Source organism: Oryctolagus cuniculus, chromosome 9 (genome assembly GCF_051225735.1).
Source record: "Oryctolagus cuniculus isolate XC-2025 breed Fujian yellow rabbit chromosome 9, ASM5122573v1, whole genome shotgun sequence".
NCBI classification, from domain to species: Eukaryota; Metazoa; Chordata; class Mammalia; order Lagomorpha; family Leporidae; genus Oryctolagus; species Oryctolagus cuniculus.
Window position 1 is genome coordinate 831215 of NC_142875.1, and position 23883 is coordinate 855097.

Sequence of the window (23883 nt, forward strand, 5' to 3'; positions counted from 1 at the left end):
TTTTGTTTATATCGTACAGTGAGGTTTTATTGGGAGTTTTGCCTTCATAGTCATCATTTCTCCTCACGCGGTGTTTGTCAGGTCTGGGTGCCAAGGGTCAACTTGCCTCCTGAGCTGGTGGCGTTGCTCCCTTCCTCTCCCTCTGGTTTGTGTAAACAGGCTGTGTCCACTAAACCACCGGATCTGGGTCTGCACGGGTAGAGTTAGCTGGACTGGTTAATCACCAACCCAAGTGTTTGAGTTTTTTCTTGATCAATTTCAAAAGTTTATTTTTAAAAGAAATGTCCTACTTGTCCTTCTTTCAGATGCATTTGCGGGAAGTTGTTCCCGTCGCTGCTCGCATCTGAAAGCTTGTCCTTGTGAAGTCGCCCAGTTTTGTGTATGTTGGTCTGCGTTAGGTCTGTCGAGGAACAAGGTGTCACTGCTGCTTTGTTTTGCTTTTGCTCTGTTGAACGAGTTCCTTCATGCTTTCCGTGAGGGATGCCTTTTTTTGTTTTTATGGTTTATTCGCTTTAAAGGCAGAGTTAGGGAGAGACAGAGGTCTTCCATCCACTCCATTCCCCAAATGGCTGCAATGGCTCAAGCTGGGCCGATCCGAAGCCAGGAGCCAGGAGCTTCTTCCAGTCTCCCACGTGGGTGCAGGGCCCAAGCACTTGGGCCATCTCCTGCTTTCCCAGGCCACAGCAGAGCTGTGTGGGAAGTGGAGCAGCGAGACTTGAACCGGCGCCTACACGGGATGCAGGCCCTGCAGGGGGCGGCTTCGCCGGCTGCCCCACGTGGGGCCCAGTCTTTTCTGAGGCCATCTGCTCGCTGGCTCACCCGTCCTGTGGGCCTCGCTGCTCGGCAGGGCTTTGGCTGCAGCCGTCAGGCTCTGGCGTGCAGACCCTGAGAGCCTAGAGTGGGGCCGGTGGCCTCCCCTCCGGCCCAGGACTGCGAGCCTTGCTACCCGTCTCTGGCTGGTTTGCAGCCGGCTGCGTACACGTTCACCTGTGCTGAAAACAGCGCCTGCTTTCCCGCCTGTGGACAGACGCGTATCAGCTCTGACGTGATCCGGCCCGCTCCGCTCTAGCGTCCCTGCCCGGTGCAGGGCCCTCACACCGTCCTACAGCCACTGCACATGTGCCAGGGTCACCGCCTTCTCTCCTGTGGGCAGTGTTTGCACGTGAGGTACTTCACAAAGTATGTGGACAAACGGAAGAAAAGAAGTTTGGGTGCAGAACAAAAATGGAGACCTTCGCATGTTTTTCACGACATGGGTTTTTGGACGACATTTTTGAAGACCTCTGCAGGGATTTCGGAATTTGCTTGCACCAAATGTCTAATTTCCATTTCCATGAACTTTTTGCAGTACTCTTGCATCTTTGTTCTTTTTGCTTCGCCTCTGCATGGTTTTGCCCCAAGGCCTCTCCCAGCAGTTCCCAGCCGGTCGGCTGCGGAGCCGCACGCGGGCTGCGCCTCCTGCTCCCTGTCCTGGGTCCCTGCCTCTGCTCCGCTTCCGCTGCATCTCCCCGCGCCAGCACCCGCCCGCGGTCACCCCCGCCTGCCCGCCCGCGGAAGTGCAGCGGTGACGGCGCCTCCTGCCGGCCACGCTGAGCGCCTGCGGCCTGGGGTCACGGGAGGGGCAGGCGCGCGGGGACAGAGGCTGCACACAGCGGAGCTCGCCGGTATTTATTCAGACTGCATACAATAGAGACTCTGCGCTTTAAATTTCATTTACATCAGCAGTAAAAAAAGTAACAGTAACAGTGGATGGAACGCGACGTTTAAAGTGCCTTGGGGGGGGGGGGCGCAGAGGAGCGGCTCCCACAGCTCGGGCGCCAGGGGCGCGCGTCCTGCTGTCCTCCCGCGCTCTGGAGGTCCGGCCAGGGCTGGCTTTGGGTGCCCAGGGTGGGGGCGGGGCGGGGCGGGGCGGAGCCGGCGAAGCCCAGGCTCCCACGGTGGGGGGCGCCGGAGCGGGAAGGGCTGTGTAGACCCGCGCTCAGCAGCAAGGGGACGATGGCTACATCTGCAAGGACTGCATGTCACACACATGAACATACATGAACACACATGATCACACAAACGTGTGCCCAGAGGGCTGCAGAAGGGCATCCGAGAACAGGTCTGTGTCAGAAACACAAGCAAGGAACCCGAGCTCCTGGTCCAGTCTGGCCGTGGTCGGTGAACTCGCTGTGCTCACGCGTCTGGCCCGGGGCCGAGGGGAACACGGCGCCCGCACGCCGGGGTCGGGCCGGCGTCGGGCCGGCGTCGGCCCTCGCGGGACCCCGCACTCTGCCTCCACGTTCGTTCAGGGCCAGGAATGTCCGTCAGCGAGCCCCAGCGTCTGTAGGAAAGGCTGAGGTTTGAGGTGACAGCGCCACTCTCCTGTGAGGGCGGAACCTGCCCCCGCGGCCCGGGCGTCCCCGCGTCCCTCGGCGGTAAAAACAGCGTGGTTGGATGTAAACCCCGGTAACAAAAAATACTTTTATATCAAATACAGTATCAAATTGTCATGTCATGTAAACACAGTGATTCTTGGTAAAGACGTGAGGCCAGGGCACGCAAAAACGGCCACGGGATCAATCCCTGCTCAGACAACCAGGAATCCGTGCCGGCCGCGAGCGCCCCGGCCGTCTCTGCTCGGGTTTTTGGTCGGGGGTCGGGGCTCCTCCTGGAAGCGACCCCGCCCACGCGCCGTTCCCGCCCGGACGCGTGGGGCCGGCGTGGCCCTGCGCCGTCCACCTCCGGGCCCGCCTCGGGGGACGGGAGACGTGCCGCCCGGGAGCCGGCCGCGCGGCTCGGGCCGAGCTGCCGGGGTCGTGGGCGCCGCTCGCTCGCGGGGTCCGGGGCGCCGCGGCCTCAGGCGTCCGCCGCTAGCCCTGCAGGTCAGAGAAGGCGGCGTGGCAGCCCTCGCTGCAGCTCGACGAGTTGCTCAGGGCGGCCGAGCCCGGGCTCGACTCTGCGGGGAAAGCAGGCGGAGACGGGGCGGCTGCGGGAGGCCGCCGCCCCCGCACGCCCGCCCGCCCGCCCCTGCGCCCGCGGAGCGCCCGGCGCCTACCTGAGCTGCTCAGACACTGCGCCGAGCCCGACTTGCGCAGCAGGCCGCTCAGGCTGCCGGCCGGCACCCAGCCCTCGGCGCCGCTCGTCAGGTCCCGCACGTACCTGCAAGAGGCGCGGGCAGCGGCTCCACCGGGCGCCGGCGGAGGCCGAGCGCGGCGCGGCGGCGGGGCGGGGGTCTTACCAGAGGCCCTCGGCGCCCTCCTCGACCACCTCCACCACGTCCCCGCCCTTCACGGCCAGCGTGCCCGGGCCCCCCTTCTCGCTGTCGGCCGTCACCGTGTACTTGCCCGGGACCTGCGGGAGCCGCGCGTCAGCACACGGGCAAGCCAGGTCTGCCGCGGAGCGCCGTGGGCTGTGCGCCCCCCGCTCCTCGCCCACAGCTGCCCGCCACCCCGTGCAAGGGCAGCTGCCTCCGTTCAGTGCCTGCGACACGGCCTGGTGCGTGCTGGATGCGTGGCGGCGGGAGGAGCAGGTGCTGTCCCCAGGGGGCGCAGGGGGCCCCAGCTCCGGTGGCAGCTGACCGGGCGTGCCCAGCTGCTGTGTCTGCCCCACTCCCAGCCTGGGTAGGACCCCCAGGTACACCCACGCTGAGAACGAGATTCGCCGCGCAGGCTGTCCCCGCTGCCGTCCCCTGGCGCGGGCCGTGCTGGGGCCGCCTCTGGAGCGGCCTGCCCAGCCCTTTGCCGCCCGGGGCCTCTGCAGCCCCGGTGTTGGCCACACAGCAGAGTGCGCCCGCCCCGAGACCGCTTGGATTCTGCCTGAGCTGCAGGTGTGCGGCTCGAAGAAAGCTCAGCGAGGTGTGGACCGTCCCCTGTACACTCGCGAGCTCCGGCACGGAGGCCAGGGCAGCCGTGGGCACTGGAAAATCTACCTCAGCCGGCCCGGGCTGAGCGGCGCCCATCGGGACCCCGTCTCGGGGCGGCCGGAGTTACCAGCTTCCGGGGACCCAGGCCCCCGTCGTCCTCCGCGTCAGACGAGTTCACCAGCTCCTCGGCACTTGACCAGCCGCCGTCGTCCTCGGGGGCCTCCAGCGAGTGCGAGGTTTTGCTCCAGCCTGCGAGAGGAGCAGACCCCAGTGAGGAGCGGCCTCGCACCTGCGAGGGTCTGCCTAGCTGCCACCCACCCCGTAGGTCCCGTGGGGGCGGGGCTCTGCAGCAGCTGGGCCAGCCCGGGTTGGGGAGCTGTCGCCCGCCTGCTCTGAGCCCCAGAGCCGATGCCCTGAGGGTGAAGAGGTTTCAGTAAGAGCCAGACACTGGACACCCAGCAAACCGGGCCTGCAAGGCAGCCTCTCCCCTGAGGGCCTGCCCCAGGCGCTGCCTGGCTGCAACGTCGCGCCTCTGGCCAGGTTTCCTGGCTGCAGCCCACCCAGCCGGGTTGGCACACGAGGACCGAAACCCAAACGCCGACCGCATTACAGCCCCGAGGGAGTGGCCGGGGGACTCTGACGCTGAGCAAACCCCCGTCAGTGCCGAGGACAATGACCGCGGGAGCTCACTCCCGTGGGGCTCAACACAGCTGTGCGCTCAGACGACGCGGCCAGCACACGCCAGCCGGGAAAATCGGCGCGCGGCACCCCAGCCGCACCGAGATACAGTGCCCCCTGCTGGCAACGCCCAAGAAAGACAGGGGAAGCTGTGCGAGGCAGTGCCCGGGCATTCCCATAAGCCCACGGGGCCCTAGGCTGGCCAAGGTCATGGCCCCTGCACGGGCTGAGCCCCACCCTGCCAGGTCCTGGCTACACCTGAGCCCTCTGGGGTGACTGAGGGGCAGGTGGACGGCCCAGCAGCCAGCTGTGGCCGGCGTCTGCAGGAACTGGGCAGTGGCGAGTTTCCAGTTGCAAACCACAGGCCCGTGTCCTCCCCCGAGAGCGTGTGCACGGCAGGGTGCGGCGCCGCAGTGGGCAAGGCCCCGCTGCTGCTTACAGCCCGCTCGGCACTGAGCACCGCTCGGGGGCCTCTGGCCACGCAGAAGCCACACTGAGGACAGCGGGGCAGGAAGAGGCGGCGGCAGCGCTGCCGGCCAGGAGGGTCGGAACGGAAACCTCCGCGCGGCCGGACAGCGAGAGGCACCGAGGGCCAGCGAGAGCCCGCGTGGCTGCCGTGCGGAGGACAGGGAAGCCTGCGGCCGTGGAGCTCCCGTGAGTGGCCAGGACACGGCGGGGTTGGCAGGGTGCTTGCCTGGGGCCGCGGTGGGGACCCTGTTCAGGTGGCACCCGTGCCGCCGCACACCAGGAAAGCTCACACACCCAGCCCACGCCTGGCCCAGCAGCGCAGCTCCGCCTGGGCCGCTGCTGCCTCCCGACTGCCGGCCTCACCCCGTGACGCGCGGCCGGGGTGCGCGGGGTCCGCCCGCGCCAGGCTCACTCTACCTCGCAGACCAAAAGGAGTTGGGTCGCTCTTTACTTCATGTCGCTTAGCTTTTTTGTCAGGACTGGTGGGAGAAGCTGCAGGGGGAGGAAGAAGCACAGACAGGGGAGGGGGAGGGAGGGGGGAGATTGAGAGGGGGAGGGGGAGAGAAGGGGAGAGGGGAGGGGAAGAAAGGAAGAAGGGGGAGGGGGAGGTAGAGGGGAAGGGGAGAAGGGGTGGGGGAGGAGGGAGAGCGCGCGGGGGGGGGGGGAGAGGGGCAGAAAGGGGTGGGGGGAGAGGGAAAGTGGGAGGGGGAGAGAGAGGAGACAGTGCTGAGAGCAGGCGGCGGCCCAGTGACAGATGCTGGGGCCGGGCGAGGGCTTCTGTGAGCAGGTGGCGATGGCCCAGGGGTCCGGGGCGGGGCTGGGGGCCGCCTCCAGGTGTGCACTACCAGAGCTGACGGTTGGTCTGTTTCAAGTCCAAGGCCAGTCTCAGTTTTACAAAAGGACAACAGGGCCGGGGCCTGAGCACTCTGGGGCTGGTGCCGGCCTTCCTCAGCCTGCTTTCTGCCCAGGGTGCTGGTCAGCAGCCCTGCCCACTGCCAACGCCCAGCACAGCTGGCAGAAGAGGGCCCTCGGCCTGGGGGGACGGAGAGGAGGTGGCCGGTTCGGTGCAGCCTCTGGATCCAAGAGGCTGGCCTACAGGTGTTCAAGGCCACAGCACCCCTAAAAGATGGCTCTGGGCGCCCAGACGGAGCCGGGCTGCCCCCGGGTGTACGCTTGAGTGGCCAGCACGGGCTGAGGATGGACACTGCCGCGCACCACAGGGAGCACGCGCTGTGGCTGAGCCGTTACCTCTCTGGCCTTGAGGGGACGCCAGAGCTCTGCTGAGGGTCCCTGCATGCTGGGGCGGGGGGGGGGGGGCTCTGCTCCAGACACCCACCTTGGCCCTTCTCGGGGGCCTTGGGCAGTGAGGAGCCCACGTAGCCCTCCAGGCTCAGGGGGTCGGTCTTCCGTTCTTCCAGCTTTTTGACGTTTTTCGTGCTCCCTCTCGAGGGACTGACGGCATCACACACATGGAGAAAGAAAAGGGGTCTGAGGCTCAGACAGCTGCGGGCCCCCAGCCCATCCCCACGGCGTCCTGGGTTCCCCCCACTGAGCCCGAGCGGCCGCGGCGGGAGAGCAAAGCCCTTCCTAGGAAACAGAGGTCTCTGGTGGCCGGGGGTGGGGGTGGGGGTGGGTTCCATCTGTCACGAGGACACCTGCTCTGCTGCAGTGACTAGAGGCGGCCGACAGGGCGGCGCAGTGGGTCAGGCCCACAGCCTGCAGCGCCAGCACACAGGGGCGCCAGTTCAAGTCCCGGCTGCTCCACTTCCGGTGCACCTGGGAAAGCAGTGGAAGATGGCCCACGTGCTGGGGCCCCTGCACCCGGCGGGGAGACCCAGAGGAAGCTCCTGGCTCCAGTACAGGCCGTTACGGCCATTTGTGGAATGAACCAGCAGATGGAACAGGTCTCTGTATCTCCTCTCTGTCAATCTGCCTTTTAAATAAATTAACTGGAAAAAAAAATGGTGGCTGACAAAGCATGAAGAAAAGGAGAAAAAGAACAGGAAAATGGGCAGGAGAGCTACAAGGAAGCACGTGCAGGCCCAGCCCGACAGGTGCGCCCCCTGCTGGCGGCGGCCTCAAGTCCCGCTTCAGCCTGGAGCCCCCAGGCCCCTTCAGGAAGCGACAGGAAGCGGTGCGGCCGGGCCACGGGCGGGGCTGCAGGGAAGGCCCTGCTGGGGACAGCGTGCTCACCTGGTGCTGGCCGGCGCGGGCAGAGGCAGGCTCTGGGACTGCTCCAGCGCCCGGTGCTGGCTGGCCTCTGGGGGGGACAACAGCACGCAGGGCTCACCACGACGGCCCAGCGTCCCTGCCCGAGCACCCTGCGCACCCTGTGGTGCTCCCGTGAAGGCTGGGGGCGGGCACAGGCGGCCTCACCTCTGCAAGCCTGCAGCTGGCTGGTCAGCACCTTCCGGATCTCCGCCACCCACGCCGCCTTGATCTCAGGCGTCGGCGCCTGCCCAGAGCAAGGCCGGGCGCTGAGCGCTCAGTCCCGACGCAGCCTCCTCTCGGCTGCACCCCGGGCTCCAGGGGTCCGCCTCCGCCCTCAGACTGCACGGGGCCCGCCTCCGCCCTCCTACCTGCACGATGTACACCTCCTCGCGGGCGTTGTACCAGATCTCGAACTTCTTGCTGTCGCCCTTCACGTTCTCGGTGATGCCGACGGCGGCCATCTGCCAGCACAGGGCGGGCGGGTGAGCGCGGCAGCCGGGGCCGGGGCCGGGCCGAGGGGCAGACCCCGCCGGGTTCGCGCTCACGTTCAAGGACTGCTTGTAGCTGTAGGACGGGGCCTTCTCGTAGCCCTCCCCGTTCTCCTCCCGCTTCTTGCAGAAGAGCACGGCCTTCTCGTGCAGGAACAGGTGGCGCTGCATGGGCTTGAACCGTGCCAGCTCCTTGACCTTGGTGTGGCCCCGCTTGTGGTCGGTCCACACGCTGAACGAGCCTTGCATCAGCAGCCTGCCCAGCTCGCTGAGGTTGCCCTGGAACCGGCGGCCGCGTCAGCCCCCCCCAGCACGCCACCAGACTGCAGGGGGCGGGGCCTCCCGGGCAGGGGCGGGGCCGAGGACGCACAGGGGACCCCTAGGGCGGTCCGGGGTCTCCTCGCGCCTCTGGGCAGGGACTTTGGTCAGTGTGGCCAGCAGGGCGGTCACACAGCACGAGACGTGGACACAGACGGCGTCAGTGTGGGAGCCCTGTGCTTCCCTGGTCTTCACTTGGACTGCTGACGCCCTCACCCACATCGCAACGTTAATTACAAAGGCGGCCAAGGCGAGCGTGGAGGCTGCGCGGAGGCAGGCCTTAGGGAGGGGAGGCACCCGTGCGGCCCGCCTGACCAGGGGCCTCCGGCCCCGAGCCCCGCCCAGACCTGCTGACCCAGACCCGGCGCGCAGCCTCGGCGCGGGCTTACGTCGTAGCCGGTGATGGCGATGAGGTGCATGGAGTCGTTGACGGCCTTGAGGATGCCCAGGATGGAGCTGAGCGCCTCCTGCAGGTCCTCGGCGCCCTCGCAGTGCTTGCTGTACTTCAGCATCTCCTGGGCGGGCGGGCGGGCGGGCGCACGGTGTGGTGGGCACGGCACGCTCCAGGCAGCTGCCCAGGCTCCCGCACACAGCAGGCGCAGACCCTGGGCGGGCCTCTGCACAGCGCCCCACGCCTGCCCACTGTGGCCCCCCACCCCTGGTCTCAGGACACGGCCCCGCCGGCCCAGCAGCGCCCCAAAACCAGGAGACAGGCCAGACAGACGCCGCAGATCGGGAGCTGTGTGCTCGGAGGGGCTCCCGCCAGCCACTGTGACCCTGGCCGGGGTGGGCAGCCAGGCTGGCCCCGCCACCAGAGCAGGTGCACAGGGCATGTCCCCTCCCCTGCACCACCCCGCGCACAGCGGGGCTCCGGCCTAACGGGCTCTGAGGCCTGGGGCGTGGCCTGGTCCAGGCGAGGCCCCTGGGCGGGCAGGTCGGGGGGACTCACCTTCAGCAGCAGCTGGTACTTGGTGACCCTCTGCACGGGCTTCAGCAGGTAGGAGTCCAGGCTCAGCTTGTGGTCCAGCTTCCTCTGGCACTCCTGGGGCCGCAGAGAGCCGTCGGCCCGTGGTTTCAGGCCTGGGCCCGTGTGGGGGCGCGGGGCGGGGCGGGGGCCTACCTGGAAGAAGGGGCAGTCGGAGCACTGTCGCCACAGGCTCTCGGAGCGCGGCTTGTTCTGGCAGTACTTCTCGTAGATCTGGAACTCCTCCATCTGCACGGGGGACAGACCGCCTGCTGTCGGCTCCACGCGTGTGCAGGCCCTGCCCGGCCACCCGAATGGCCGAGCACAGCACAGGCAGGCGTGACCGTGAGTCCTGCGGGGCTGCTCCCTCCACGGTGGCCTGCAGGGCTGTCTACGTGACAGCATGGCCAGGGTCTCCTGTGAAACCAACACCAGGTACCGGGCCAACACGCCTGAGCCCTGCGTGAGGCCACGGCTCCCAGGCACCTGCCAGGAACCAGTGGTCATGGGGCACAGAGGTCTCGGGGACGCGGCCGTCCCCAGCGGGAATAGCAGGGCAGGCTGTATCTCCTGCACCCGCCCCTCCTTGCACGGAGTCCTTGCAGCTCTGGCCTTGGTCTCGGGAAAGCTTGGCCGAGTTGGCTTTCTGCCTTGGGACAAAAGGCTGCTGCCCAGGGCGCCACACAGACCTCCCACTGCGAGACAGCTCCCAGGGCAGCCCCGCGTGCTGCCCACGTGGGGCGTGGCCACCCCTGCCAGCCACCACCGGCCAGTGGCTCTGCCGGGCCGGCCCAAGAACCTGAGCCTCTGAGCCTCTTCCAGGAGCCCCCACTGCTGCTGCCGCCGCCGCTGAGGACCCCACTCATGACCAAGCGGCCCCCGGAGTGGACACAGACGCTGCCACCAGCGTCTCAGCCTCCAGGCCCGCACTCCACACACACCACTCTGCTTCCTGCTGTGGGGAGCTGCCTTTTCCACGTCGCGTGGCGCAGCGTGACGGGCTCCCGTGGGATGGCAGGGGAGGACCTGCCCCCCGGCCCTTCCTGCTCCCCAAGCCCCGCCACCAGCCCCTCACGGCCGCGGCGGCCCCGCCGTCTTGGAGAAGAAAACGGGGCTCAGGCCAGCGGCTGAGGCACACAGGGCCCGGGGCCCGCGGCCGCCAGCTCAGGGCCCCCAGGACTCCCACTGTCCAGTTTTGTATTGTTTCCTCTCTCAGTGGAACTGAAAAAGCGCTGTTCCCTTGGCCCCTGCGTCTCAGCCACACGGGGGCCCCTGCACTCGGGAGGAAAGTGACAGCCGCGACAGTGACACAGGACAGGCGCGCCCACACTCACCCTCTCCAGGAAGCACCTCCCGACCAGCTCCGGGCAGTCGGTGTAGCTCTCCAGCTCCCTCAGGAATATCCTGGGCAAGCGAGGTTCCGTGAGGCGGCAGCCACCCAGGGCCCTCCACGCTCACCAGGGGCGGCCAGCGCCCCGGCCTCGGGACCCCGCGGCCCACACCCAGGCTCCCGGGCACGGCCACAGCACGGCTGACCCCGGGCTGGCCGTGCCTCACTGGGGGCGCAGGCGTTCCTGTGGGGGGCGGGGCGGCTTCCTGCCAGCCCAGGCCAGGGCGCACGGTCAGGGGCCCCTGGGGACCGTGCCCAGGGGCCCTCCCTGTGCAGCACCCAGCTCCCGGATGGGGCTGTGCCCCTCACGCTTCTGCCTGGCACCTGCCCCTGAGACAACACTGGGCAGGGTACAGGCAGGGCGCTGTGCTCCCCTCCCCCAGCCCGAGGACTGGCTCCCCGGCGGAGGACCTGCTGCCCCTCTGAACAGAGAGAGACAGTGACGACGGGTGGGGAGCCCAGCTCCCGCTGCTCCCCAGGCAGCAAGGACCGGGCCCCCCCCGCACCGCCTCTCTCAGGGCACAGGCCATGTCCTCCCGCCTGCTCCCTGGGGCTCAGGACAGTGTGCGCCCGCGCTCCTCTCGCCCAGCACTCCCGTGCGTTACAGGGAGCCGATGCACATGGTCTCCGGTGGCCCCAGGAGGCCGACACGGGCGGTGCCTCCGGTCGCCGTCCCTCAGGAGTGGCCCTGGGCGCCGCGCGGGTGCTGCCGGGTGGTGAGGCTTTGGGGTCTCCCACGGTGCCCCACGCTCCCCTGCAGATCAGGGGGAGGGGAGCAGGGCTGCGCCGCTCCGGGGGGGGGGGTCTGTGCCCCCACCTGCTGCAGGTGGACTGTTTAATTCAGCAAGGTGCCCGAGGACGCGCCCTCCACCCTCTGCAGAGATCCACGCGGGCCCGGGGCGGCCAGGGCGGCCTCACCTGTTGTGGAAGTGATAGATCTCCTCCATGTTCCCAAACAGAACGCCCTTCTTGCTCAGCAGGCCGGGAGAGAGCAGGTGCGCCATCAGGGGGTTCTCCATCTCCGCCGCGTAGCCCTGCGGGGGGCCGAGGTCGCTGACCCTGCCACAGAGCGCCAGGTGCTGGCATGCTGGCGCTGGGTCAGATCCCCTCGTGTGTACCACGGGGAAGTGGGCAGGTGATCGCTGGGACACGTGTGGCACACGCCCACCACAGCAGTGTCAGATCCCCTCGTGTGTACCAGGGGGAAGTGGGCAGGTGATTGCTGGGACACGTGTGGCACACGTGCCCACCACAGCAGTGTCAGATCCCCTCGCGTGTACCACGGGGAAGTGGGCAGGTGATCGCTGGGACACGTGTGGCACACGTGCCCACCACAGCAGTGTCAGATCCCCTCGTGTGTACCAGGGGGAAGTGGGCAGGTGATCGCTGGGACACGTGTGGCACACGTGCCCACCACAGGGGGCGTGGCTAAGGGCACTAGGCCTGCACATCCGCCCTGTCCTGCCCCTGACATGCGTGTCCCCGCCTCTCCCCGGCACCCGGTGTCCAGCCCCACCTCCAGGACGCACAGCAGCTCCTCCACGTAGGCGCGCTCCGTGTCCAGCAGCTCATTCATCACGTGCCTGGGGTGCAGGGGAGCGGCACGAGTCTCACCGAGGCCACCTGGCAGGTGCACCCCTCTCCACTGCTCGGCCTGCCTGTCCCCGGCCCAGACCCCGCCCCAGGCTCCATGGAGCCCCCCAACCTCCCTCTGGCTCCCTCCTCAGCCAGCTCAGCATCCCCGCAGCCGCCCCCACCCTTCAGTTCCCGGGAGGGGTCATGACCTCCACGTTCCCGTCTGCTCTTGCCCACACAGTGCACATCCCACAACACCCACACGTGTGTCCCTGCCCACACACTGCATACCCCACAACACCCACAAGTGTGTCCCTGCCCACACGGTGCACATCCCACAACACCCACACGTGTGTCCCTGCCCACACGGTGCACATCCCACTACACCCACATGTGTGTCCCTGCCCACACGGTGCACATCCCACAACACCCACACGTGTGTCCCTGCCCACACGGTGCACATCCCACAACACCCACACGTGTGTCCCTGCCCACACGGTGCACATCCCACAACACCCACACGTGTGTCCCTGCCCACACGGTGCACATCCCACAACACCCACACATGTGTCCCTGCCCACATGGTGCACATCCCACAACACCCACACGTGTGTCCCTGCCCACACGGTGCACATCCCACAATACCCACACGTGTGTCCCTGCCCACACGGTGCACATCCCACAACACCCACACGTGTGTCCCAGTCTACATGATGCACATCCCACAACACCCACATGTGTGTCCCAGTCTACATGATGCACATCCCACAACACCCACACGTGTGTCCCTGCCCACACGGTGCACATCCCACAATACCCACACGTGTGTCCCTGCCCACACGGTGCACATCCCACAACACCCACACGTGTGTCCCAGTCTACATGATGCACATCCCACAACACACACACGTGTGTCCCTGCCCACACGGTGCACATCCCACTACACCCACATGCGTGTCCCTGCCCACACGGCACACACCCCACAACACCCACACGTATGTCCAGCCTATATGGTGCACACCCCACCAGTGTGTGTCCCTGCTGTGCAGGCCACCCCAGCGCCCACCTGCGCAGCACGGCCAGGCTCTCCTCCTCATCCCCCGTGCAGCTGCCGCGGCCCTGCCGGCTCTCACTCACTTCACTCTGGGGACGCAAGGACAGGTCAGCCTCTACCCCAGGAAGGGGCTTCGGGCCAGAGCCCAGCCCCACATCCCACGTGGGGACAGTGTGGGTCCCACAGGGACGAGGGGAAGAGGAGCGTGGACATCCTTGGAGGCCCAGGGACCCAGGAGGTGGTCACAGAGAACCAGCCAGGCCCCCCCCACGTCCACCATGGGCGAGGCGGGGCCGCTGCAGCCTCACCTTGGCCCTCCGGTAGGGCCCTCTCCGCAGGGGGCCACCCTCGGGGCTGGAGCTCTCTGGACCACGCCAGCCGCCTATGGAGGGGAGGGGGCAGGACAGTGTGGGCTGTGCCAGCAAACACGGGTGATGGTGGCCAGGGCAGCCCCGCCCCAGGACAGCCCCGCTGCTCCCCCACACAGGTCAGAAAGCGCTCTCCTGGGCCCAGTGTGCCGAGGGCCGGCCAGCCTCTGGTGGGCTCGAGGGAACCGGTGCCAGAATTTGCCAGAGCTTGGAAGCCAGCATGCCCAAGTCCGACTGAGGGAGGAGGGGGCCAGGGAGGTGACGGGGGCAAAACCCAGGAAGTGGCGCCGTGGCCCACGTGGCCTGCAGAAGCATGGCCCGGAGGCGGGGGCAGCACAGCTGCCTGGGACGCAGGCGTGAGGGCGCACTCTGGGTGGGGTTGGTGCAGGGGGAGGAACATCGGGGGGCTCCCGGCATGCTGCCAGCTCTGCAGCCACACAGGCTCGCCGGGAACGGCTCATCTCAGCGTCGTCAAGGCCACCGGCTCCTGCACGTGTTATTTACAGAGATGGACGCACGGCTGCTGGGCCTGGTCACACACGGGGTCCCCTGAGCTGGGGCAGGTGGAGGGGAGAAGTGCATCCATAGAAGTGTGTGTGGCCCCTGCGATGCACGGAGCCCAGGGCCCCGGAGCTCTGGCAGGGCACACAGCCGGTGGGGGCACACAGCCTGGGGGCACACACACCTGGGAGGGGCACACACACCTGGGAGGGGCACACACACCTGGGGGGCACACACACACCTGGGGAGGGGCACACCTGGGGAGGGGCACACACCTGGGGGGAACACACACCTGGGGGGCACACACACCTGGGGAGGGGCACACACCTGGGAAGGGCACACACCTGGGGGCACACACACCTGGGGAGGGGCACACACCTGGGGACGAGCACACACACCTGGGGGGCACACACCTGGGGGCGCACACCTGGACACCTGGGGGCACACACCTGGGGGGCACACACACCTGGGGAGGGGCACACACCTGGGGAGGGGCACACCTGGGGAGGGGCACACAGCTTGGGGGCACACACACCTGGGGGGCACACACCTGGGGGCGCACACCTGGACACCTGGGGGCACACACCTGGGGCAGGGCAGGAGGACTTGGCCAGTGCCTCGGGTCTGGGGGCCACGGGCTGCACGGGCCGCGTCTGCCTGGCCGCCAGCTTCTTCAGGCTGGCCTGCCGGCGGTGGAACATCTCCTGCGTGCTCGCCTGCTTCTGCAAGACCTTCTGCACGTGGGCCTGCAGGGAGCACGGGTCCGAGGGTGGCGTCAGCCCGCTCCAGCACCCACAAGCCGGGGCGCAAGCCCACGCCGGCTCTGAGGGCGCCCGGAGGGAGGGGGCCGCCCGGCAGCGCCGTTACCATCAGGTCTTGGTTGAGGATGGCCTCGTACTCCTTGTAGATGGCACTGAGCTCCTGCAGCTTGTTTTCCGTGCCGGTCTCCAGGAACTTCTCGATCTCCTGGAGCGCCGCCTCGGCCCCGTCCTGGGACTGGCACTTGTCCACCGGCTGCGAGGCCAGCAGGAAGATGCCCTCGTCGCACCACCTCATGGTCTGCAACGGGAGGCGCCATGAGGAGCTGCCCGCACCGTGCCTGTGCCGACGTCCCGGCTGCTCGCTGCAGACTCGTCACACCGGGCCGGGCCCTCACGTGCACGGAGGGGAGGCGGCCCATTCACTGCGGGGCGGCAGGAAGGGGGCGCCCGGGCAGGGGCTACGCACCGTCTCCAGCAGGCCGTGCAGCTCCAGGGACTTGTTCAGCAGCGCCCGCCTCCTCCCGATCTCCGAGGCAAACTGGTCGCACAGGTGCCGCAGCTCCTGGCACTTGGGCAGGATGGAGTCCACGGCGTAGTGCCTGTGCTCGATGAGCCGGCCGCCCTCCAGCGCCAGGGCGCGGGCGCGGTCCACAGCCGCCTGCGGGACGAGGGCGTCCCCAGGAGAGGCTCAGGCTCCCGTCTGGTGGAGGCCAACAGGGAGCCCCAGCCGAGGTGCAGCTGCACGTCGGGGGCGGGGATGGCACAGGTACTGGTGCCAGCCCTCGCTGTCCAGAGCAGAGCCACGGCCAAGCCAGCACTGTGGCAATGCCGAGAAGGCAGGGCCCTGAGGCCAGGCAGTGCCCACACCCCACCTCCCCCGCCCGGGTGTCCCTGGGGGACGCCGTCCCCGCCCCGGCCTTACTCGGGACTTCTCCTCAAAGTTGGCGAGGTCCTTCAGCAGGTGCTCCACGTGCGCCAGGCTGTTGCCGACATCCGTGAAGGTCGCCATCTTGTGGGTCACGGCGTCCAGGGTGGCTGTGACCTGGTGGAGAAGCAGTGTCAGGGATGCAGGGTGGAGGGGCCCAGAGGGGGTCTCCAGCAAGATGCACAAAGCAAGCAGGCGTGAGCGGACGGAGCAGCAGACCCCACAGACGTGGGCCCCCAAAAGGGAACCATGCCTAGCCGGACAGTTAAGACGCCCGTGTGCCGCATCCGACTGCCTGGTCCCTTCCCGGCTGCGGCCCTGAGTCCAGGCTTCCTACTGGGCAGCGGGTGACAGCACCAGCAGCTGGGTTCCTGCCGCCCGGGAGGGAGGCCTGGACGGAGCGCCAGCTGTTCGGGCATTCGGGGAGTGAACCACGGATGAGAGCTCTATCGGTCTGCCTTTGTCTCTCTGCCTCTCAGCGGAAAAAACTGTAAACCAATCTGCGCACGCAGAGCCCACGCCTGAGAAGTGCATCTCGAAAGCCTGGCTGTCAAGGACAGGAAGTCATAAGGGAAAAGTCCCGACGGGGAGTCTCCAGCCCCAGGTGGCTTTACTGCATCAGCCTCCCAGACGTGTACACAGGAACGAGCCCAGCCGCACAGCTGCTTCCAGAGAGCGGAAGAGCAGGGGGACTGTGCCTTCGTTTTAGGAAGCTACTTAGTCCAACATCACACCCGATCAAGACGGCCCCTTCCCCCGAGGAAGGGACCACAGCCGGGAGCCACCCAGCGAGCCCAGGGCATGGCTCAGCACACGAGGGTGGCCCACCAAGCTCCTGAACACGACACCTGGTGTAGAAGGCAGCACGGGCATCCGGGGCCTCCGAGGTACGTGACAGGTGCACGGGAGTCTGCGTGGCCTGGAAATCAGGCACTGCATTTAAGAACGAGCCTGCGCCACCGCCCCGCCAGGTCCCGTCTGCACGTGCTTGGGTGGCATCGTCCGCCACTCCCACAGGTGGCAGCTCACATCCAGGGCTGGGCCGGGAGACGCACGGGCGGCCCTGGTGTCCCCAACACAGCCCTGGGCGTCACCCCCAGCTGTGCTCAACTGTGCCACGCCCCATGCCACCCACAGAGGGCCACTGTCGTGCACTCCAGGGACCATGAGGCCTGGAGGGCGGAGCTGGGGTCCCTGTGTCTCCTGAGCGCTGCTGGCCCTGCTCAGCCACACACAGGTGCCAGTGCCTCCTCCCTGCTGGCTTGGAGCCGTCCCCGGCCGCTGAGCCTCCCAGGACAGACTGGGTGCACGGTACCGGGGCCGGATGCCCAGGATGTATGGTACACGGTATCCAACTTCGGGCAGGCCGCCCCAGTGCCCCCTCCCCGTGCCTGTGCCACGGCCACCGAGCCCAAGGCAGGACGGTGAGCGCTCCTGCTGAGCCCCAAGCCGTGGCAGGCCCACGGTACGTGTAGGGGAAGGCAGGTGGCCCATGCGAGGGTTCACAGACTGTGGAAGGAAGCACGTGTGGCCGAGCCAGCCTCCGACCCCGTGTGTGTGACACAGCTACGCCTTGTGAGGCAGGCATCGGCGGTAGAGACCGGCACGGGCGCCTGGTGCAGCTCTCGGGGGGCACACGCCTGGCCGCCGTCCCCGCTGCGCCCGGGGCCGGCCCTGTCCGGTGCGCGCCCCGCCCCGTGCTGCCGCTCACCTCGCGGAATCCCTGCTCAAAGTGCCGCAGCTGCAGGCACTGCTCCAGCTTCTGCTGATGCTTTGCCCAAAACTCGTCAAAGGCCGCCTCGGTCTCGTTCAGCTGTGCCAGGAGCCTGGGAGGAGACGCCGCAGGGCGCGGGCACGCAGGCACGCGTGGGTCGGGGCCACACAGGTCCCCCCGTGTCTGCTCCCCGCAAGCTTTGCCGTGCCCCATTCGTCCGTGCTCACAGTGGAGCCGGGAGCCCCACCGCGTTGGGGGGCGGTTCCCACAAAACTGCAGGTGCCCTCCAGCACCAGCGCGCTGTCCCCGCCGCATCACACAGCGGAGCTCGCGCCCTCGTGCTGTGGCCGTAACTGCCCGCCCCTTCAGTTCAGGGTGGTGGGTGCTAGGGGTCGGGTGTGGGGGTCCTCAGCCCTGGGTGCTGCACTGAACGCCGGCTTCACTCTCCTTCCCGCCCTGGGAAGCGGACATCCTCTGCAAGGTCCCAGCACCCCACCCCCCACCCACATGGGCCCCACCGTGGGCCTCCCGGGCCTGGCTCTGTGTGGCACAGCTGGTAGACAGCCAGGACAGCCTCAAGAGGATTGGCCCCAGTGTCTGACCTGGGCTGTCCATCACAGTTGCCTGTGCCTGCGTCCTCACAGCGAGGGTGGGTGGTGGCCCCTGCCCGCTGGCAGTGTGGCTCCCACATGGTGGGGGCGGTGCCGTGAGGTGCTGGCTGCATTAACCTGCCAGGCAGGGCGCCCTGTGCTCTGCTGCAAGGCGGGACACCTGGGACGACACGCATCCTGTCACCGTGGAAACGTGACGCTGCCACTGGCAGAGGCCCAGGGCGCCCTGTGGGCGTGGGTGCAGGCGTGAAGGTGCCGTGTGGGCACCCGCATCCCATAGCCGAGTGCCTGGGGTTGAGTGCCAGCTCTGCCCCCATTCTAGCTTCCTGCCGATGCCCCGGAAAGCAGCAGCGACGGCTCAGGCAGCTGGGTCCCTGTGGCCGCCACGTCTCCAGCACTCCCTGGGCCGCGGCCAGAGCCCGGGCGGGACGGCTCCACTCACCTCTGCACGGTGGCCTGGTTGTCCAGCTGGTCCTGGTTCACACTGTGAGCCGCGGCCGCGGCCAGTGGCTCCCGGATGCTCTCCAGGATGCTGTGCCCCTCCTTCAGGGCCAACTGCAGATCCCCCTGCAGAGACGGCAGAGGCTCGCACCGCTGCTGTGGCCGGCGGGCGCAGGCTCGGGGGCCCAGGCTAGTACTGTTGTCGTGGCCGGCTGGGCGCAGGCTCGGGGGCCCAGGCTCGTACCGCTGTCTGGCCGGCGGGCGCAGGCTCAGGGACAGAGGCACATACCACTGCCGTGGCCGGCCGGGCGCAGGCCTTGGGGGCAGAGGCTTGCACCGCTGCCGTGGCTGGCCGGGCGCAGGCTCGGAGGTCCAGGCTCACACTGCTGCCGTGGCCGGCCAGGCGCAGGCCTCAGGGATGGCGCGGGGACCCACCCCGTGGGCATGGGACCAGCTCCTCCGTGCAAGCTGCACCGCACACCGCGCTGGAAAGAGGAGCCATGCAGCCGTGCAGCACGGGGCAGAGCTAGGGTTACAGGACGAGGTGGGAGAGTAACCGGAAACCAGGCCTCCTCCGTGTCCCTGCTGCCGCCGCCAGCCTCGCCAGGCAGAACAAAGGCTCCTCTGAGGGAGCGAGCGGCCGCGCGGCAGACCCGGCTCAGCGCTGACTCTCCCGAGGCTGGCAGCGTGCAGGCTGCCGGGCGCACCTGCTCCTCAGGAGACGGGTACCCCCGACGGTGCTGCGCCTGAGCACGCCTGCGCCCGACACACGGGGGAGGCGGCCGGCACTGCACTGCCCGCCCCGTGCCAGAGAGCACAGCACACAGGGGAAGACGCTGACGGTGCACCCGGAGCACTGGGACCAGGCCGGCCTGGGAGTATGCGTCATGGAGCCGCCACGGAGGGGACGCGTCCTGTTCTGTGCAGGGAGGCCGCGTCCGAAGGCTCCCGCCTGGATCCCCGGCCTGGCCACGCCTGCGGCCGCCCCCCACCCCCATGGGCACCCCGCCTCAGCCCCTGCGCAAGCTGCGCTTACCTTGGCTTTGTCCTTCTTCTCTGTGTGTGCGCGCAGCACTGAGCCCGTCGACTGGACGTCGTTGGGCAGCTCAGTCTCGGCCAGCTCCGTCCCGAAGGACTGCAGCCTCTGAGCTGTCTGCTTCACCATGAGGGCAAAGCTTTCGATGGCCTTGGGGAGGGGCGGGGAGTGCGGGTCACAGGGCTGCAGGCACACGGCACCCGCATGCTCCTGACAGCAGGCCCACGTCACGGCCACGGCGTCTCCCCGTCATCCTCCCTCTCCCTCGGGGAGCGGGTGCTGGCCTGCGGGCCTGGGGCGAGCCACTCCCGCGTCACGGCTTCCCGATGACCAAGTCTTGCAAGACCATCTCCTCACTCTCGGGGAAGCAGGTCGCTGAGAGCCCGCACACTCTGGGAAAGGCAAGGGTGGGCTCACCGTGCGGTGGCACAGCCACCGGGAGTGGCAGTAGTCCAGGGTCCCCCCGAGGTCCTCGGTCAGCTGCGACTTGTCGATGTAGCCATGCAGTTCTGGCACTGAGCCCAGCATGATGACCTGGGGGGAGGTCATGATGACCTCAGGGGGACTCGAGCAGACCCGGGCCCGCCCTTCCTCTGGCCCTTGGCGACTCGGCTGCCCCTTGAGCAAGGGTACATGCACCAGGTGACACTGCGTGCACACTACAGGGAACGTCACCGGGTGAGGGTGGGGACCCGCAGTGGTGGCACTGGATGGGCCTTGTGCCTGCCCCTGGTAGGCCTCAGCGTGCGAACTGCTGGTGCTGACCGCGGCGGGGCCATCGTCAGAGAGCACAGCGTGGCCGCGCCAGGCCACCGTCCGGGAGAGTGGCAGACGGCTCCTGAGAGGCTCTGCCTGACAGGGAAGCGGGGGCTGCCGAGGCCGAGGGGCCCGCCCACCCTGCTTGTCCCCACCCACCCTGCTTGTCTCCTGCTTTCCAGCTCTGTTGGCTCTTTTGTGGTCGGCCCAGCCGTGAGTTCCAGATAAAACAGGGCCTCTGCTCTGGGCTACCAGGCAGGCTAGGAAGCACGGCCCAGAGGCAGCACAAAGCGCTGTGGTGTCCTGCCACACGTCACTCGATGCCCCGGCAGTGCGCAGTGCGAGCTCAGCGCTCCCAGGGGACACGGACGATTCTGGGACTTGTCACAACGGCCGGGTGCTGCCGAGACCCCACAGTCCAAGGTGGACGCTGAGCGTCCCTGAGGCACGGTGCACACTGGGAAACTGAGGTTCTGGGGCCGGGGCGCGTGTGGTGGTGCAGCGGGTTAAGCCGCCGCTGCAGTGCCGGCATCCTGTACGGGCGCCGGTTCATGTCCCGGCTGCTCCACTTCCCATCCAGCTGTTAATGGCCTGGGCAAAGCAGCGGAGGACGGCCCAAGTGTTTGGGCCCCTGCACCCACGTGGGAGACCTGGAGGAAGCTCCTGGCTTCGGACTGACCAAGCCCTGGCCGTCGCAGCCATCTGGGGAGTGAACCAGGGGACGGGAGATTTCTCTCTACTCTCTCTGAACTGCTGACTTCCAAATAGTAAATAAATTTTTTAAAAAAATTGTGAGATTTGAATTTCAACTAGAATCTAATGGTAGTAGAGACGACTCTGCCCTCTGTCCTATAAAATCATTCACGTGCCGCCAAGAGCCGTGGCTCAGGCCAACAACCCAGGAATGATGGGGTGGCTGGGGGTAAGGCCCTCCCTCCTGACACCCGTCTCAGCAAGCATCGTCCTCAGTCCTCTCCACCACACACCCTGCCCCGGGCTACTTCTCCAGGAACTATGACCACTGCAGAGGGGTCTGGAACACACACACACGCGCACACACACACGTGCACACACACACACCCTGCCCCGGGCTAGTTCTCCAGGAACTATGACCACCGCGGAGGGGTCTGGAACACATACACACACACACACACGCACACACCCTGCCCCGGGCTAGTTCTCCAGGAACTCTGACCACCACGGAGGGGTCTGGAACACACACACACACACGCACACACACACGTGCACACACACACACCCTGCCCCGGGATAGTTCTCCAGGAACTCTGACCACCGCGGAGGGGTCTGGAACACACACACACGCGCACACACACATGTGCACACACACACACCCTGCCCCGGGCTAGTTCTCCAGGAACTCTGACCACCCCGGAGGGGTCTGGAACACACACACACGCGCACACACACACGTGCACACGCACACACCCTGCCCCGGGCTAGTTCTCCAGGAACTCTGACCACCGCGGAAGGGTCTGGAACACACACACACACACACGCACACGTGCACACACACACACCCTGCCCCGGGCTGGTTCCCCAGGAACTCTGACTACCAGGGAGGGGTCTGGAATGTGCTCACACACACCCTGCCCAGGGCTGGTTCCCTGGGAACTTTGACCACCTTGGAGGGGTCTAGAAAACACACACACACACACACACACACACACCCCGTCCTGGGCTGGTTCCCCAGGAACTCTGACCACCACGGAGGGGTCTGGGACACACTAGCTGGGTGCTGCCCTGGCACTTACCGGCACCTTCATCTTAAAGTCATCGCGGCTGAACCTGAACGCGATGTCAGAGAGGGTCCTTTGGAAGAACCCCGCTGGCCGGAGGACGAGCACGAGCTGCAGGTTTGCTGGGAAAGACGCCTGTGGAGACAGGGTGCACGAGGCGCTCTGGGTGGCTGAGGCCACGGTGCAGCCAACCACATGGTGCAAAGGGAGGCCCCGCCCATAGGGCCACGCACCCACTAGGGTCACGCCTCACAGCCCACAGGGCCACGCACCCACCAGGGTCATGCCCACAGCCCACAGGGCCACACACCCACCATGGTCATGCCACAGCCCACAGGGCCACGCACCCACCATGGTCATGCCACAGCCCACAGGGCCACGCACCCATCAGGGTCACATCCATAGCCCACAGGGTCATATACCCACCAAGGTCACGCCTCACAGCCCACATGGCCATGCACCCACCAGGGTCATGCCCACAGCTCACATTGCCATGCACCCACCAGGGTCACACCCATAGCCCACAGGGCCATGCACCTACCAGGGTCACACCCATAGCCCACAGGGTCACATACCACCAGGGTCACGCCTCACAGCCCACATGGCCATGCACCCACCAGGGTCATGCCCACAGCCCACAGGGCCACGCACCCACCATGGTCATGCCCACAGCCCACAGGGCCACGCACCCACCAGGGTCATGCCCACAGCCCACAGGCCACGCACCCACCATGGTTACATCCATAGCCCATAGCTCACACCCCACTTTTCAAAAGAAAAAGGGAAGAGTGACATTCTTTGTCGCAACTAAATTCTGCTGCTCCGAACACAAAAGCATCCCTACAGCTGTCCCAGGTGAACCCTTACGACATCATCCTGAATGGAAGGGCAGGCCCCAACATCTGTCCCAGGTGAGCCCGTGCCCAGGTCCTGCAGGAAGGGCAGGCCCCAGCACCTGTCCCAGGTGAGCCTGTCCCCAGGTCCTGCAGGAAGGTCGGGACCCAGGACCTCAGAGCAGGACCTCATCTGGGGACAGTGTCAGTACAGAGGGCAGCAGTAAAATTAGAATGTGAGCGCGGGCGCTAATCCCACGTGACTGTCCTCACAGATTATCAGGGGGCGCCACACACGGGCAGAGGCAGAGATGCACCCTGCCTGCCTCCAGTGAAGCCCGGAGGTCACCCACAGCACCACCAGCGGCAGAAACAGAGCCAGCCTGGCTGCCACCTGCTCAGCCTGCGGCCTGCAGGGCCCTGGGTGCAGTGCTTTGTCTCATCGAGCTGCTTGGTGAAGGCAATGACACCTGCAACGGGCGAGGGACAGACCTGGCCCCGTGTGCAGGACCACGCCCACACCAGGCTCCAGCACCCACCCCAGGCTGGGAGTGGCCACTCGAGCACCTAATCATGAGGAGCAGGTGGCCTTCCCACCCCTGCGGTGACACGGGGCTGTGACCCCACAGCTGTCCTTTACCTGGGCGGTGACACAGGGCTCTGTGAGCCTTCCACCGGGCAGTGACAGGGTCCTTGTCCCCAGGGAAGCCAGTGTTCCTCGAGGATCCCAGTTTCCCGGGCGCACAGCTGCCCCACAGCCCTCACTGCACTCGCTGTGCCCTCTCCAGTGGCACGGGGACCTGCAGCCTGGCGCCGGCTCACTTGGCAGGTGCCTGATGAGTTCTCACGGCGAGCGGGGCCCAGGTGAGGGGCGGGCGCCTTCTGCAGACCCCGTCAGCCTCGCTCACCCTGCAGCCCTTGTGGAGGTTCTGGTGTGGCCGGGTCTCCCTCCAGCACAGGGGACACTGGACACGGCTCATCCCCCCCAGCCTCTACACCCTGCAGGCAGCACCCAGAGCCGTGCGCGAGACCATTTACGAGGGGGGAGCAATGGTATGAGCCTGGGAGACAGAAGCCTTGCCCTGGCACACGCTGGCGCTGAGACCCCCGACGCTGGCCCCCGAGTCCCTTCCTGATTGCGGGGAACGCCCAGCACAAGCCGCTCAGGCTGCCCGGGGCCCCTCAGCTCA

The 23883-nt window shown here is 67.1% G+C and overlaps 1 protein-coding gene across 13 annotated transcripts in view; it reads right to left on the reverse strand.

The window, feature by feature from the left end:
• MCF2L (MCF.2 cell line derived transforming sequence like) overlaps window positions 1-23883 on the reverse strand; it is a 137826-nt gene continuing 113943 nt past the window's right edge. For 9 of the 13 annotated variants that reach the window (XM_051841707.3, XM_089303365.1, XM_051841710.3 and 6 more), the window contains 27 exons: window positions 21876-21995; window positions 19765-19881; window positions 19348-19497; window positions 18313-18437; window positions 17257-17371; window positions 15543-15662; window positions 15087-15278; window positions 14727-14918; window positions 14446-14605; window positions 13299-13372; window positions 13003-13079; window positions 11878-11944; window positions 11280-11395; window positions 10306-10375; window positions 9128-9220; window positions 8957-9049; window positions 8397-8522; window positions 7747-7968; window positions 7570-7662; window positions 7367-7445; window positions 7184-7250; window positions 6327-6442; window positions 5408-5482; window positions 3972-4093; window positions 3221-3333; window positions 3038-3141; window positions 1-2938 (listed from right to left, as the gene is read on the reverse strand). In XM_051841707.3, coding sequence (XP_051697667.3) covers window positions 2853-2938; window positions 3038-3141; window positions 3221-3333; window positions 3972-4093; window positions 5408-5482; window positions 6327-6442; window positions 7184-7250; window positions 7367-7445; window positions 7570-7662; window positions 7747-7968; window positions 8397-8522; window positions 8957-9049; window positions 9128-9220; window positions 10306-10375; window positions 11280-11395; window positions 11878-11944; window positions 13003-13079; window positions 13299-13372; window positions 14446-14605; window positions 14727-14918; window positions 15087-15278; window positions 15543-15662; window positions 17257-17371; window positions 18313-18437; window positions 19348-19497; window positions 19765-19881; window positions 21876-21995 — 3084 coding nt within the window. In that variant the 3' untranslated portion in view covers window positions 1-2852. The remainder of the gene's footprint in view (window positions 2939-3037; window positions 3142-3220; window positions 3334-3971; window positions 4094-5407; window positions 5483-6326; window positions 6443-7183; window positions 7251-7366; window positions 7446-7569; window positions 7663-7746; window positions 7969-8396; window positions 8523-8956; window positions 9050-9127; window positions 9221-10305; window positions 10376-11279; window positions 11396-11877; window positions 11945-13002; window positions 13080-13298; window positions 13373-14445; window positions 14606-14726; window positions 14919-15086; window positions 15279-15542; window positions 15663-17256; window positions 17372-18312; window positions 18438-19347; window positions 19498-19764; window positions 19882-21875; window positions 21996-23883) is intronic. The other 4 variants (XM_051841708.3, XM_089303366.1, XM_089303364.1 and 1 more) reach the window with 1 other exon arrangement.